Raw genomic sequence first — 13,295 nt, 5'->3', positions numbered from 1 at the left:
ATTATATAATTAACCATATAACCAGTTGGAAAGATACTTCCAAATGAAATTTGCTTTTCCAATTATCAGCCAAAAGTACTATTCTGTGCACAACCAGTTCAGCGGGTGGCACCTACAAAGAGTTAAAGACTCTACACAATGCTCAGACTTGTTCGCAACTCATTCACAGACACAAAAAGCTGCAACAAACAATGTTTATTTGCATGTTTTTTTTTAACAGCATGTTCTATAAAAATATGTATTTTGATAGAAAAAGAAATGCAGAGACAGAAAAGATGACTAAACATAAACAAATGCTTGACACCTTCAAAATCCCCCTGCATATCCACCTTACTGTAATTATAAAAAGGTTGGGGATAGTAAAGTTAGAGATGATATATGCTTTTAAATGCAGAAAAAAAAACATTTAAAAGGAAGACAAGAAAGGTAATAAAGGGCCGATTAAGTTACACTTTTTCAAAAGGGAAGAGGTGTTTCTGCTCTCCACGTTTCTCTCGTTTAGTTACACGCCTTACAATCTTTTCTTCTTGTTCCTCTTGCCTGTTTTGTGGCCATGAACTAGCCAGAGAGGGTGGGGCTGACTGAGCCCCGCCCTCTTCCTCATCTGAGGACAGTCCTTCGGCCCCACCTTCTTTCCCTTGCTTAAGCCCCATTCCTGATGCAAGCCCCTGTTGCCCATAGCGACGCTTTAGCCTCTCTTTTATCAACAGGCCTTTGACCAGCAGGGTCCAGTTAGCAACTGCACGCTTCTCACGTTTCTGTTAAAAGATTCAAACAGTGATGTCAGCATAATTTTTTACAAAACACAACTTTTTCACCTCAAAATCAATCGAGTGCTTTAGATGGGGATGCTGTTGTGAAAGACCAAGATCTATGATCAACATACCTCTTGTTCTTTCTTCTGCTGAATATCTTGCTCATTTTCCCAGGCTGCTTTCAGGATTTCTTGGTGTTCTTCACAGACAATATAGCCATCGTTACTGAAACACATTAATTCAATCAAATCAGATTGTACAAAAAATACATGCATACATTTATATGTATTATATGTATCATACAGACAGACACAAAATGTATTCATATTATATTTTTATTCTTTTACCATGTATTAAATGAATGGAACAAGAACTGCCCATTTCTTACAGATGTGTCCTAACCAGATGTGAAACATTTCCACATTGAATGCAAAACTGCTGTGAAACAAACACAATCACAGCTAATCAGCGCTGCATTACAATTCGCCTACTGCGTGTCCCAAAACATAGCATATTGAAATGAGTATCTCAAAGGTAACCAGATAATCTAAATGCAGATCCATGCACACTCTAATATTGCCCAAATTCATTGCAAACACAGTACATGTGTGAGACTGACGGTTAAGTAGAGAGGATAAGATAATCAATATTCAGCATAAACAGAAACCAAATGAGTGACAAAATGTCCAAGTGTTCTGTCGCTCAGCTGTGGCTGGATAGGACAAAACATTTACATGGAAGAGAGACAGCTTTTATCATATTTCGCCTGGTTGGGACATGTTACAAACACAAACTTACACTGCATGTGCAAATCCACAATGGTAATCAAAACCAGTCACTGCTGCAGCACAGTCTATGTTCAGTTTTCGAGCCACTCTGTGCAGATTTGGCAAATGCACGTGAACACATCCTACTGGTAACATGCACGACTTAAACATGTACACATTCCCGAACTCATTACGTGGTACCTGAAACACACAAATTCAGATTAGATCTCCAGCAAAGAACAGATCAGTATATCTTAAGCAATTATGTTCTTAAACTTTATAAAAAAAAAATTATTCAAACTCACTTTGCCATCAACGGCGATCGGAGGCTGGTACTCTTCAGTTTGCCAGACTCCAAAAAGAGCCAGATCTTTGACACCTTTCTGCTCGGACATCATCCTGGCTTTACGAGAACGGTTGGAAAAACCAACCACCATCTGACAGAAAGCACTTAATATTAAATTAGCTTTAAAAACAAGAACATATTAAATCATGATCAGAACAGACCTTGTATGGCTCTTCTCCTAGTCGAACTGTTCTTGCTTCCTTTAGCCAGGTATCTCTAGAATGGAGCGTCTGCACACAGTCTCTGAAAATAAATAAACACCATTATCAATTTCTATTTGTTGTAGTGTCTCAGATGTGGGGAAACAGGAAATATGGCAACAAAAATAGAAAAGAATGTGTGTATAGACTTAGATCACCTTTGCTCTCATCTGATGTTCACTTAAAGTGTTATTGTTAACTAAAACAAACTATATAAATAGTATTTGGTCATTAAAATAAATCTGAAATAAAGGAAAGTCATTTCACTCGGTGGCCAACACCTCCGGCAGATATTTTGGGCATCCGAGATCAAGGCTGTATCCGAAATCGCATTATTCCATACTATAAAGTATATACTATGCAAAAAAAAATGTGTTTAAATTCACAGTAAGCAAAAATTAGTGTAAGCAAAAAATAACTGGATGACCTACTACTTCCAGCGAGCTTCTGAAGTGTGCATATGGCAGTGAAGGGACACAAGTGATGCTGGTAGGTCACATGATGATGACAACATGGGGAATGTAGTAGCACGTCCGGATTACATTCATACTACACACATTCATACTATACAGAACATACTTTTTTAGCAGTCGTGAAGTAATTACTTACTCAAAATAAGTACCTATTTAAGAGAGTATGCGATTTCGGAAGCAGCCCAAGTCCTGTCTACTTGAATTGGGAAATCCTGAAAACTCAAAAACTGCTTGCTGAACTTACATTTAAATAACATTTCAAATCAGCAACAAAATCTGACATGAACAGTAGATGTTATTTCTTATGATCAAATAGTGTTAAAAGAGCTTTTTTTTCAGGCTAGACCAGCCAATGCACATGTTCTAGCACCCAGAGCTTCTAATGGCAGCTGCAGTGATGCAATGACTTTACCAATTGGCTCATTTATTTAGAAGGCAGGACTTATTAAGTAATATGAGGGCACCATCTTTGCATATCTATCTAAAGTCTTTGGTTTAATATCAGCCATTTACTGGTTATTGGTCATAACAGTGGTTTATCTGCATAAATATATTTAATAATTCAAATAGTATGCTTTTTTCTAAAGCAGATTTACAAAAGGAATATTAATGTTGTGCATTATAATGTTGTTATACCTACATTCACTTGTAGCATACAAAATATATGGGGTTTACCGTGAATAAACTGGTTCTCCTCTGCAGTACCCCAGGACAGCGGCTGTAGGGGGGTAGAGGGCCTCGTATTTAAGCAGGTGCCTCTTTAGCGCGTACAGTGGATGGTTCTTATATTCTGAGATGGATGTCGGCAATGGCTTGTCCAGTAACTTTGCCTGCATCTGATGATGAGGAACACAGGTGAGTCTTAATGCACGTCACATGTGATGTAGGCATGTTAGAGCGTACACTACCATTCAAAAGTTTGGGAGCGGTAAGATTTTGAAGAAGTCTCATGCTCACCAACGTATGGAAGTAAAATAATGACATATGTTTTTGAAACAAAAAGTGTCCACAAATTGGCGTCCACAAATTCAGTGGTTCAAATTTCAACATTTCACATCCGGGAACTGCAGGAAAAGCAGTAGAGTACCAAGCATAATCTCCATCTGCTGTTAGTCGACCTCACCAGCAGGTGGTGCAAGCGCGTGTCGATGAAGAGCAGAGCAACAGTTAGAGCAAGACATTAATTTAATTCATTAAAACGGATTTACATTAACGGAGCAAGCGGTAAGTGCATGTGTGATGATTATCAGGGACAGTATATAAGCAGAAAAGCTGATAAAGACACAAAAGTTGTGTTTACATTTAATTCAATGTCTTCACTGTTACTTTCCCTGTGTAGCCTACATGTAAGCAGCTTTCTCTACAGTGAACAAGATTATAACGTTATTCTCCGATGCTGATGGACAATTCAAACGTTAAATCTGAGGTAGACATATAACTTTCCTTAACTTTATATCGCGGCTGTGCTGCAGTACTGGGGTTTCCCTCAATACGTCATACTCCAGGATTCTCCTGCCGTCGGGACATATGGAACGCTTAACTTATCTTTATATACTAAATACAGTGATATAAAAGACCACCGTTCGCACCTATAGCCTACTATAGTATATAGGCTACAGGCAAGCAGGTTGACTCAGAATATGGACGTAATGCACAAAGTTTGATGCTAATCGTTTCCCAGTGAAATACTGGCATAAAGTTGTCTTAACATTGGACAGTCGATATTCGCAAATTTAGGGACCGTCTGTAAAGTCACACATAACATTTCTAACTTCAATAGCAAACCAACTACAGTGTTCATGTAGGTTTCAGGTTTGATGCACACCTTATAGATTCTTGATAGTGAATAAAATGTAAATATCGTTATATATTTCACTTAGCCTACTGTATGCTCATACACAAAATATACCATAATTTAAAGCTCTAGTATTTGAAGAGAATGAATTACAGTCTGTAAATTGTGCATGTGTGAACTCATGCTGACTGTAGTTAGGGTTAGTAATATTTATACATAATTTGATATTAAAATAAATATAAGCTCATGCAGTAGTTAAAAATTAGCAATATTTTTTTATTTGTTTATTGTATTAAATATAAAAAATCTAAAAGGTGTGCTTTTTGTTTCAAAAACATATGGCATTATTTTACTTCCATACCAAGGCTGCATTAATTTGATCAATAATACAGTAAAATAGTAATATTATGAAATAGTATGACAATTTAAAAATAACAGTTTTATTACTCCAGTCTTCAGTGTCACATGATCCTTCAGAAATTATTCTAATATGCTGATTTGGTGCTCAAGAAACATTTCTTATTATAATCGATGTTAAAAAAAGTTTTTTTTTTGTTTTTTGTTTTTTCTTGGAAACTGATACACCTTTTTTTTTAGGATTTTTTTTATTAGAAATTTCAAAAGAACAGAATTTATCTGAAATAGAAATCTTTTGTTCAATTTAATGCAATCTTACTGAATTAAAAAAACAACAACATACTGACCACAAACTTTTGATCACAAATCTAAGTAAGAGTGCAAACGTACCTCCTGATCCTCCTTCTGTCCTCGTTCAGTATCTGGAGACTTGAAGATCTCCATAGTCTCTTCCCACCATTCAGAGTCGACGCGCCGCCGCCGTGATGACGTCAGCCACGTGGGGTCATACCTGCTGCTAAGATCTTTCAGGTATCCCTCGTCATCCACGCCCACCACGTAAGTGATCGGTTGAGTCGCCTGATCGGAGCAGAGCTGCAGTTGGCCGACTCCTTGGTCCACATCAACACACACCCACCTCCCGATACTTTCCAAATAAACCTCCAACCACTCATCCGCCCCTTTTCCCTCTTTTCTTTTACGTCTTTGTTTCTTCACCTCTTTCTCTTCCTCCTCTTCTTCTTCTTCTTCTTCCTCCTCCTCCTCCTCCTCCTCTTCACTTCTCTCCTCCTGTTTGACCTTGCTCGACCTCCGAGAAGCCCCACCTTTAAACTTTCTGCATACTTTCATGGGCACGTCGGAGTCTTCACTGTCATCCTCATTGGGTGGCTGAAACTCCTCATCACTCTGCTGCTCCTCCTCCTCCTCCTCACTGCTGACTTCTTTGTATGACACTTTTGAAGCTACACTTCTTCTTCTGCTGTTTTTGGGTTTCAGGCCCCCTGCTGCCTCTTTCTCTACTGCTTCCTCTTTCTTTTTCTTTCTCTTTCCACCTCTTTGCTCTTTTACTGCAGCAGTTGATGATGGGCGTTTGGATCCAGGGGATATCTTAAGATTTGGGGAGGGTTTCTCTGATTGATCTTTCTCTGGAGAGCTCTTGGTAGGTGTGGTCTTGCTCTAAAAGCAAGAAAAAATGCTCAGTCTATTAAAAAACAAAGAGGGAATTTTAACAAGCAAAAGAAATAAGAATCCAAAAATGTCACCTTGGTAGCAGGTGGTGGCTTCAAAGGAAGAGGTTGCAAGGACAGCACCAAACGACAGTAGAGGCGCAATGACCGCAGGACCAATAAGAACAGCTACAGAAAGTGACATCACAGATCAGAACCAAACTCAGTTAAACCCCAAAACACTACCATTCAAAGTTTGGGGTCAGCAAGACTTTTAAAGGAAATGAAAACTTTTATTCAGCAAAAATATGAAGCAGCACAACTGTTTTCAACATTGATTATAATAAGAAATGTTTCTTGACCACCAAATCAGCATATTAGAATGATTTCTGAAGGATCATGTGACACTGAAGACTGGCCATGACAGGATTAAATGATATCTTGAAACAAATTAAAATAGAAAGCAATTTATTTTAAATTGTAATAATATTTAACAATATTATTGTTTTTACTGTATTTTAATCAAATAAATGCAGCCTTGGTGAGCATAACTGGCTTTTTTCAAAAAAAAAAAAAAAAAAACCTTACCAACCCCAAACTTTTGAACAGTAATGTACCTTGTATCTTATATACATGTTTTTTGCATAATTAATCTGCTATGAGGTCAAGGTAAGTAAGATCTCTCTCACATAGGTCATCTCCTCATGGTCCCTTGCCGATAAACAGCCAATTCGTTTTTCCAGCACCATCCTCAACTCCACTCCCTTCTCCTCAGGTAAGGTGGGGTTTAATGTGAATGTCACTTGAAACCTGGGAGGGGGTCACACAACAAAAATGATTAGTTTACAACACACAACACAGTCAGAGATTATTGATACAACATTTGCATATAGCACAGGAATAGTTGATCAAATTTGCGTCTTCTGCAGAGGCACATTTTTGTGGCTAAATGTAAATTGTGTATATAAAATCAGATAGCAGTCTGATTTTTTAAGGGCCTGTTGTTTACACCTGGTCACTTCATGTGTTTTTACTGATTGGATATCTGTCCGATTTGTTTCCATTTACGCTTGGCTACATAAATGTGTCTCAGCAAAATGAATATAAATCCGATCTTCGATTCCAGAGTTTACGTCAACAAAAGCAACAGATATGAGCTGCATTTTATTTATCATCTGCTAATTTCAAGATCAGAGACCACAACAGGAAAGAGCAGCATCAGCAATGGTACGATAATTTAGTCTCACTACTTTTAATGAACATTATTGTGTGTTGAGCATCTGCGACTCACTTTCAGTTTCATTTGCAGCAGTTTGCACTTTGGCTTGCTGAAGAGATACTCAGCAACTCATCTGCAGCGATACGTGTTGTCATATCTGGCTATAACATGTCACATAGCCTATAACGCTCTACCACATTTATTTTTTAACATTTTGGGAGGAGTAAAATTTACATATGTGGTTGCAACAATCAGTTGCATTTACACTTGTCCAGTTTGATTTGAATGTGCTTCAGACCACCTCCTGAAGTGGTTTGAGTGATCGGATTTAAATCTATCTAAAAAGCGTTTCGGAGGGCATTTAGACCTGGTCTTTATATGATCGGATAGTAGTTCTGTCAAATTGATTAATCGTGATTAATCACATCTAACATAAAAGTTTGTGTTTACACTCACACTCATATAGTTCAAACCTGTACGACTTTTTCTTCTTTGGAACACAAAATAAGATATTTTTAAAAATGATGGAAACCAAACAACATTTGAGCCTACTGACTTCCATTGTAAGGACAAATACTGAGGCATTTCTCAAAATATCTTCTTTTATGTTCAACAAAAGAAAGAAAGTCATACAAGTTTGGAATAACATGAGGGTAAGTAAATGATTTTTGGGTGTAATATGCCTTTAAAGGTGCTGTAGAACGTCTTTTCAAAAGATGTAATATAAGTCTAAGGTGTCCCCTGAATGTGTCTGTGAAGTTTCAGCTCAAAATACCCCATAGATTTTTTTAAATTAATTTTTTTAACTGCCTATTTTGGGGCATCATTAACTATGCACCGATTCAGGCTGCGCGGCCCCTTTAAATCGCGCGCTCCCTGCCCCCCCGAACTCTCAACGATAATACAGTGCATTTACAAAGTTCACACAGCTAATATAACCCTCAAATGGATCTTTACAAGATGTTTGTCATGTATACTGCATGCATGCATCGGATCATGTGAGTATAGTATTTATTTGGATGTATTACATTTGATTCTGAATGAGTTTGAGGCTATATGCTCTGTGGCTAACGGCTAATGCTACACTGTTGGAGAGATTTACAAAGAATGAAGTTGTGTTTATGCATTATACAGACTGCAAGTGTTTAAAAAGGAAAATAGCAACGGCTCTTGTCTCCACAAATACAGTAATAAACGATGGTAACTTTAACCACATTTAACAGTACATTAGCAACATGCTAACGAAACATTTAGAAAGACAGTTTACAAATATCACTAAAAATATCATGTAATCATGGATCATGTCAGTTATTATTGCTCCATCTGCCATTTTGCTATTGTCCTTGCTTGCTTACCTAGTCTGATGATTCAGCTGTGCATAGATCCAGACGTTAATACTGGCTGCCCTTGTCTAATGCCTTGAACATGAGCTGGCATATGCAAATATTGGAGGTGTACATATTAATGATCCCGACTGTTACGTAACAGTCTGTGTTATGTTGAGATTTGCCTGTTTTCCGGAGGTCTTTTAAACAAATGAGATTTATATAAGAAGGAGGAAGCAATGGAGTTTGAAACTCAACGTATGTCTTTTCCATGTACTGAACTCTTGTTATTTAACTATGACAAGATAAATTCAATTTTTGATTCTAGGGCACCTTTAAATGACTAAGTGTAATACTCCCTCCAAGAAGGCAAATCAGGCTTACCATTTGAGAAGCCCCTCCAGGAAGCCAGTGTTTATCCGTTTTATAGCAACTGTAGTAAAGTGTGCAGGCAGTATTGACAAGGCAACAGCCAACAGGTCAGGCTCACAGGCGAGTCTGTTTCGAAACAAACCGCCAGCCAATAAGCAAAGCAAATGAACCTGTTTGACAGAGTAAATAAGAAATCATACACCAGTACAATACAAGTAATTAAAAAAGCCAAAAAACTAATAATGTGAGTTCATATTATACATTACTACTACATATTATTGCAATAAACTTTTATTATATTATATTATGTTTAGAGCTGTCGATTTAACATGTTATTTTAATTAATCAGTAATAGAAAAATAATGTGTTAAAATAATTTAAAGCATCTATCGCACCCGCCCTGCCCCAGACCCGTGTAGTTCATCTTACATTTCATACAGTTGATTGGTGATGTAGCCTATAGAATGCAGTTAGAATGGCCTACAATTCAAGATATCAGGGCAAAAGTGCCCCTGTCTGAATTTTTGTCTCATATATAGGCCTATATGATATAGCATTAGTTAGCAATTAGTTGGTAAGCAATACCAATGTCACACAAGTAACAAGCGCAATATCACACAAGTGCAGTTTTTAATCACGAATAGCACAAGTGCAAATGTGATATTGATTTTTACAACAGTTTAATGAATAAGTTAATGTTGTGATATATTTTACACACAATATTGTCAATTTTTCCAAAGAAAACATTATCTATAAAGCCAGAGCAAACTTTTGTTCATCTCACAGCAGTGTTTCGTTTCTGAATTAATCCGCTTTTGAAGGAATCAATCGGGTAAACTACTGATTCAATTGCCCATTCATAAAGAGAGCCATTAGGTGTGTTCGACTTGAAGTGGCGCTGCGCAGACCGTTCAGTGTATGACATCAAAGTACCGCGAGAGCGATTAGAGAGCAAATGGCTCTGTATGCTTTCAAATCGCTCTTGCAGTACTTTGACGTCATACACCGATCGGTCTGCGCAGCGGCGCCTCAGATCAAACACACTTATTTACTTCATTCCTGAATGAATCAGCTGTTTGAACGAATCGAATGAATGACTCAATCACTTACTTATTTGGACATTTACTGCACCTACTGGAAGTTTTAGTTTCTTATTTAGAGTATCATTTCATATTTCGGGAAGAGTTTGCCCATTAAATTCTATTATTTACGTTTACTCACCCTTGTGTCGTTTCAAACATGTGTAACTTTCTTTTACAGAACATAAAAGATATTTTTTAGAATGTTGGTAACCAAACTGTTTTGGTCTGTAAATCTATCTAAATACCAATTCAGAAGCAGCTTCTGTGTAATAAATTATAAGTTGAATCAAATAAAATATTTATTTTTAAAACTATTTTTTGTAATGTCTATTTGATGATTTTCTCATTTAACACAATAATGACTTTAAATCATCTTTTTGTGGTAATTTCTGAGCCAAATTTGATATGTGATTAATTTATGATTAATTTGATTTTTATAAAAAAATGTAAATCGCTTGACAGCCCTAATTATATTACATTATATTTAATATATTATTCAAAAAAGTGGGATCAGTAAGATTTTTTCAGAAAGAAAATACTTTATTCAGCAAGGATCCAAAATAAAGACATTTATAATGTTACAAAAGATTTATTTCAAATAAATACTGCCCTTTCAAACTTTCTATTCATCAAAGAATCACGGTTTCCACAAAATATTAAGCATCATGTGACAATGAAGACTGGAGGAATGGCTGCTAAAAATTCAGCTTTGCCATCACAGGAATATATTACATTTAAATATTAAAACAGAAAAAAAAAATTTAATATTTGAAATAAATCATGACCTTGATGTGCATAAGATTTTCAAATAGTACGTGTATATTTAGTTGGAAAAAAGACTAAACACACACACACATACCTTGTGGGTATCCACCAGCAATTCCTTGTTAAATCGTTTCATCATTCGACGCAGATACGTTTCAAACTCTTCTTTCCTTTTCTCCCTGGAAACAGTTGTCATGGTGTTTAGGATTTTCCTTTTAATCTTTCTGACCATCACAGCTCCTTTTATGAACGTGACTGCAACTATCTTGTAGACATTTACCACACAAAAGAATTTCATCACTTAGCAATCTGCCAATTATTAAACTCTATCTCTCACACACTCACTTCCTCTGCCTCTTGCGAGCCATGTCTGGAGTCTCGATCTCAATCTCCACAGGCTTTGACACGACTGCCAGTTCTGCCGTGTCCACAGGACCCAGCGGTTCTGCCATTTCTGATAAAGCACACAGTTCAAAACATGGTATGCTGAAAAACACACCAGCTTAGAACACTTACTGATACTGAAATACATAAACATAAGTGATTCACAAAATGAGACTATGTACCTTCCACTTCCTCCCAGTCCTCCTCATCTTCACTCTCTTCCTCTTCTTCTTTGACTTGTTTCGATGGTGATGAGTGCTCTTTAAACATGGGGCTCATCTCCTCACTGTGGTCACTCATGTCCTCTGGCTCTTCTGTTTTAACTTTACTGTCCTGGAAGTACTTGCTTGTCCTCTCGTCAGAGGCATCTTTGACCTTTTTGGACACACGAGAGTTTTTGCGGTTCTTTTCGTCCAGCATACCATTTTCTGAAACAGACAAACAGGACAAGAACAGAACAAAGATGTATTAGAGAGCAGAAAGCAGATCATCATCATTCAGGATATTGGATGTACTTGATTGACAGGTTGACATTTCAGTCTGTTCTGTTTTTTTGTTTTGTTTGTTGTTGTTTTACACAGAAATTGGAAATTTTTACTCTCACATTCTGCTTTCTAAATACCAAAAAGCACTCAAAACAGACACATAATCCCAAATATGTATATTGGACACGCCCACACTCATATATTGGTGACACATTAAATCAAATGACAAGAAGAAGGGCTTAATTTGAAATGCATCCGTTAAAAACAAGCAACGCAAGAGAACTCGAGCGAGAATGGCTGTACACCTGCATACTGCAGCTGTCTGCATCAACCGTGCACTAAATTCAACTATCACAGTTCATTCATTTAACTGTGCAACTGCAATGCTGCCTTTTAACTAACTTACTCGGCGAATAGTTTTGAGACAAAGTACATTTTTATGAAGCGCAGATATATCTCTATATACAGATACCTTTGTTTTTTTGTGTTTTGGATGCCGGTTTGTTCTTTGCAATCTGCTTCGGTTTCTTTGTGTCCGTTTTCTGCTGTGTCTCTTTTCTCTTTGCCATTTGCTGTCGCTGTTCGCGGACTGTTTCAGGACAAATGAAACACGCATTCAGAGGAAGAGAGACAGACTTGCGTTACACGTCAAATTGTGTAATGTAACCTGAAGACCACTGTTACTCAACACAATCACCTCCCACCTTTCATAACACCGAAAGCATGCACTTTGCTTGCAGGAGATCCGAAAATACGTCACATCCGCCTCTACTAACGTTGTATCATTGTAATGTGGTGATCTAAACGCTAGGAGGGGATGTTGCACAAACTTCTTTTTTCGTTATCAAGGTGTTTAAGAGATAGTTCACCCAAAAAAATAAAATTTTGGCATCATTTATTAACCCTCAAGTTGTTCCAAACCTGTATGAATTTCTTTCTTCTGCTGAACACAAAATAAGATATTTTGAAGAACGTCTGTAACCAAACAGTTGATGGACCCCATTGACATCCATAGTATTTTTATTTTTCATCCATTTTTTTTTTTTTTTTAAGTGTTCAGCATAAGAAAGAATTTTATACAGGTTCGAAACAATTCTAATTTTTCATTTTTTTGGGCTAACTATCCCTTTAATCATCATAGCATTAATATTTTCTAGCTTGATGACAATATGGTCCTGTTCATGGTCTAGGTGGGTAACCGCTGTGTTTAGCACTAGGATAGTGTTTTTTAATAACCACAATCCCGTTTTATTGATCAATAAATAAAAACACATAGACAACTGTACAGTTATTATTTTATTATTTGAACGTTTTCCATTAAGCTTAGGAAGATTTGATCTGTGATGAACTAATCAGTGTGTGCTGTTTCAATCACAGGAATCATACAGATGATCATATTTATGATGTGGTGTGATAATAGCTTGCCATAGAAACAGGTGTTAATAATATAAAATTCTGTTTATTTAAATTCAAAATTGCTGCTGTTTGCATTATATAGGACATTAACCTCATTCAGTCAAGTTCATTAACATTTGGGCCTGACTTTGTGTGTGTGTGTACGTCTATGTGTATGTACCTGATGGTGCTGATGCAAATGAACAGCTGTTTTAGCATCACTTGGCAGCAGATGTCCAGCCAGTGTGTGTGTGTGTGTGTGTGTGTGTGTGTGTGTGTGTGTGTGTGTGTGAGAGAGAGAGAGAGAGAGAGAGAGACTTCAGAGAACCGTCTGTGGACTTCAGATATCAGATATTCTCCCTGCAGCCAGCCAGACTCAATGGGCATCTGTGCCCGGACCGATGCCAGG

General features: G+C 37.1%; 1 protein-coding gene across 3 annotated transcripts; it reads right to left on the bottom strand.

Moving 5' to 3' along the window:
- Positions 1-180: 180 nt before the first annotated feature.
- On the bottom strand, positions 181-12,308 carry xpc (xeroderma pigmentosum, complementation group C). 3 transcript variants are annotated; one of them, XR_007187459.1, is made up of 16 exons: positions 12,196-12,308; positions 11,964-12,080; positions 11,189-11,434; positions 10,968-11,076; positions 10,717-10,801; positions 8,788-8,945; positions 6,549-6,669; positions 5,956-6,048; positions 5,084-5,869; positions 3,217-3,377; positions 2,030-2,111; positions 1,828-1,959; positions 1,554-1,723; positions 1,103-1,193; positions 887-980; positions 723-758 (listed from the first exon to the last, which is right to left on the bottom strand). XR_007187459.1 is itself a non-coding variant. In XM_048209980.1 (15 exons), exons 1-15 carry the CDS (start codon positions 12,200-12,202, stop codon positions 447-449), a joined length of 2,673 nt encoding a protein of 890 aa, XP_048065937.1. In that variant the 5' UTR covers positions 12,203-12,307; the 3' UTR covers positions 181-446. The 3 variants fall into 3 exon arrangements, 1 of the variants encoding a protein (XP_048065937.1); XR_007187460.1 differs by having other exon boundaries at positions 1,103-1,190; XM_048209980.1 differs by lacking the exon at positions 1,103-1,193 and having other exon boundaries at positions 181-758; positions 12,196-12,307.
- Between the last annotated feature and the right edge of the window lie 987 nt (positions 12,309-13,295).

This window comes from Megalobrama amblycephala, linkage group LG12 (assembly GCF_018812025.1).
Source record: "Megalobrama amblycephala isolate DHTTF-2021 linkage group LG12, ASM1881202v1, whole genome shotgun sequence".
Taxonomy (NCBI): Eukaryota; Metazoa; Chordata; class Actinopteri; order Cypriniformes; family Xenocyprididae; genus Megalobrama; species Megalobrama amblycephala.
This window is presented reverse-complemented; position numbering and strand designations above follow the sequence as displayed.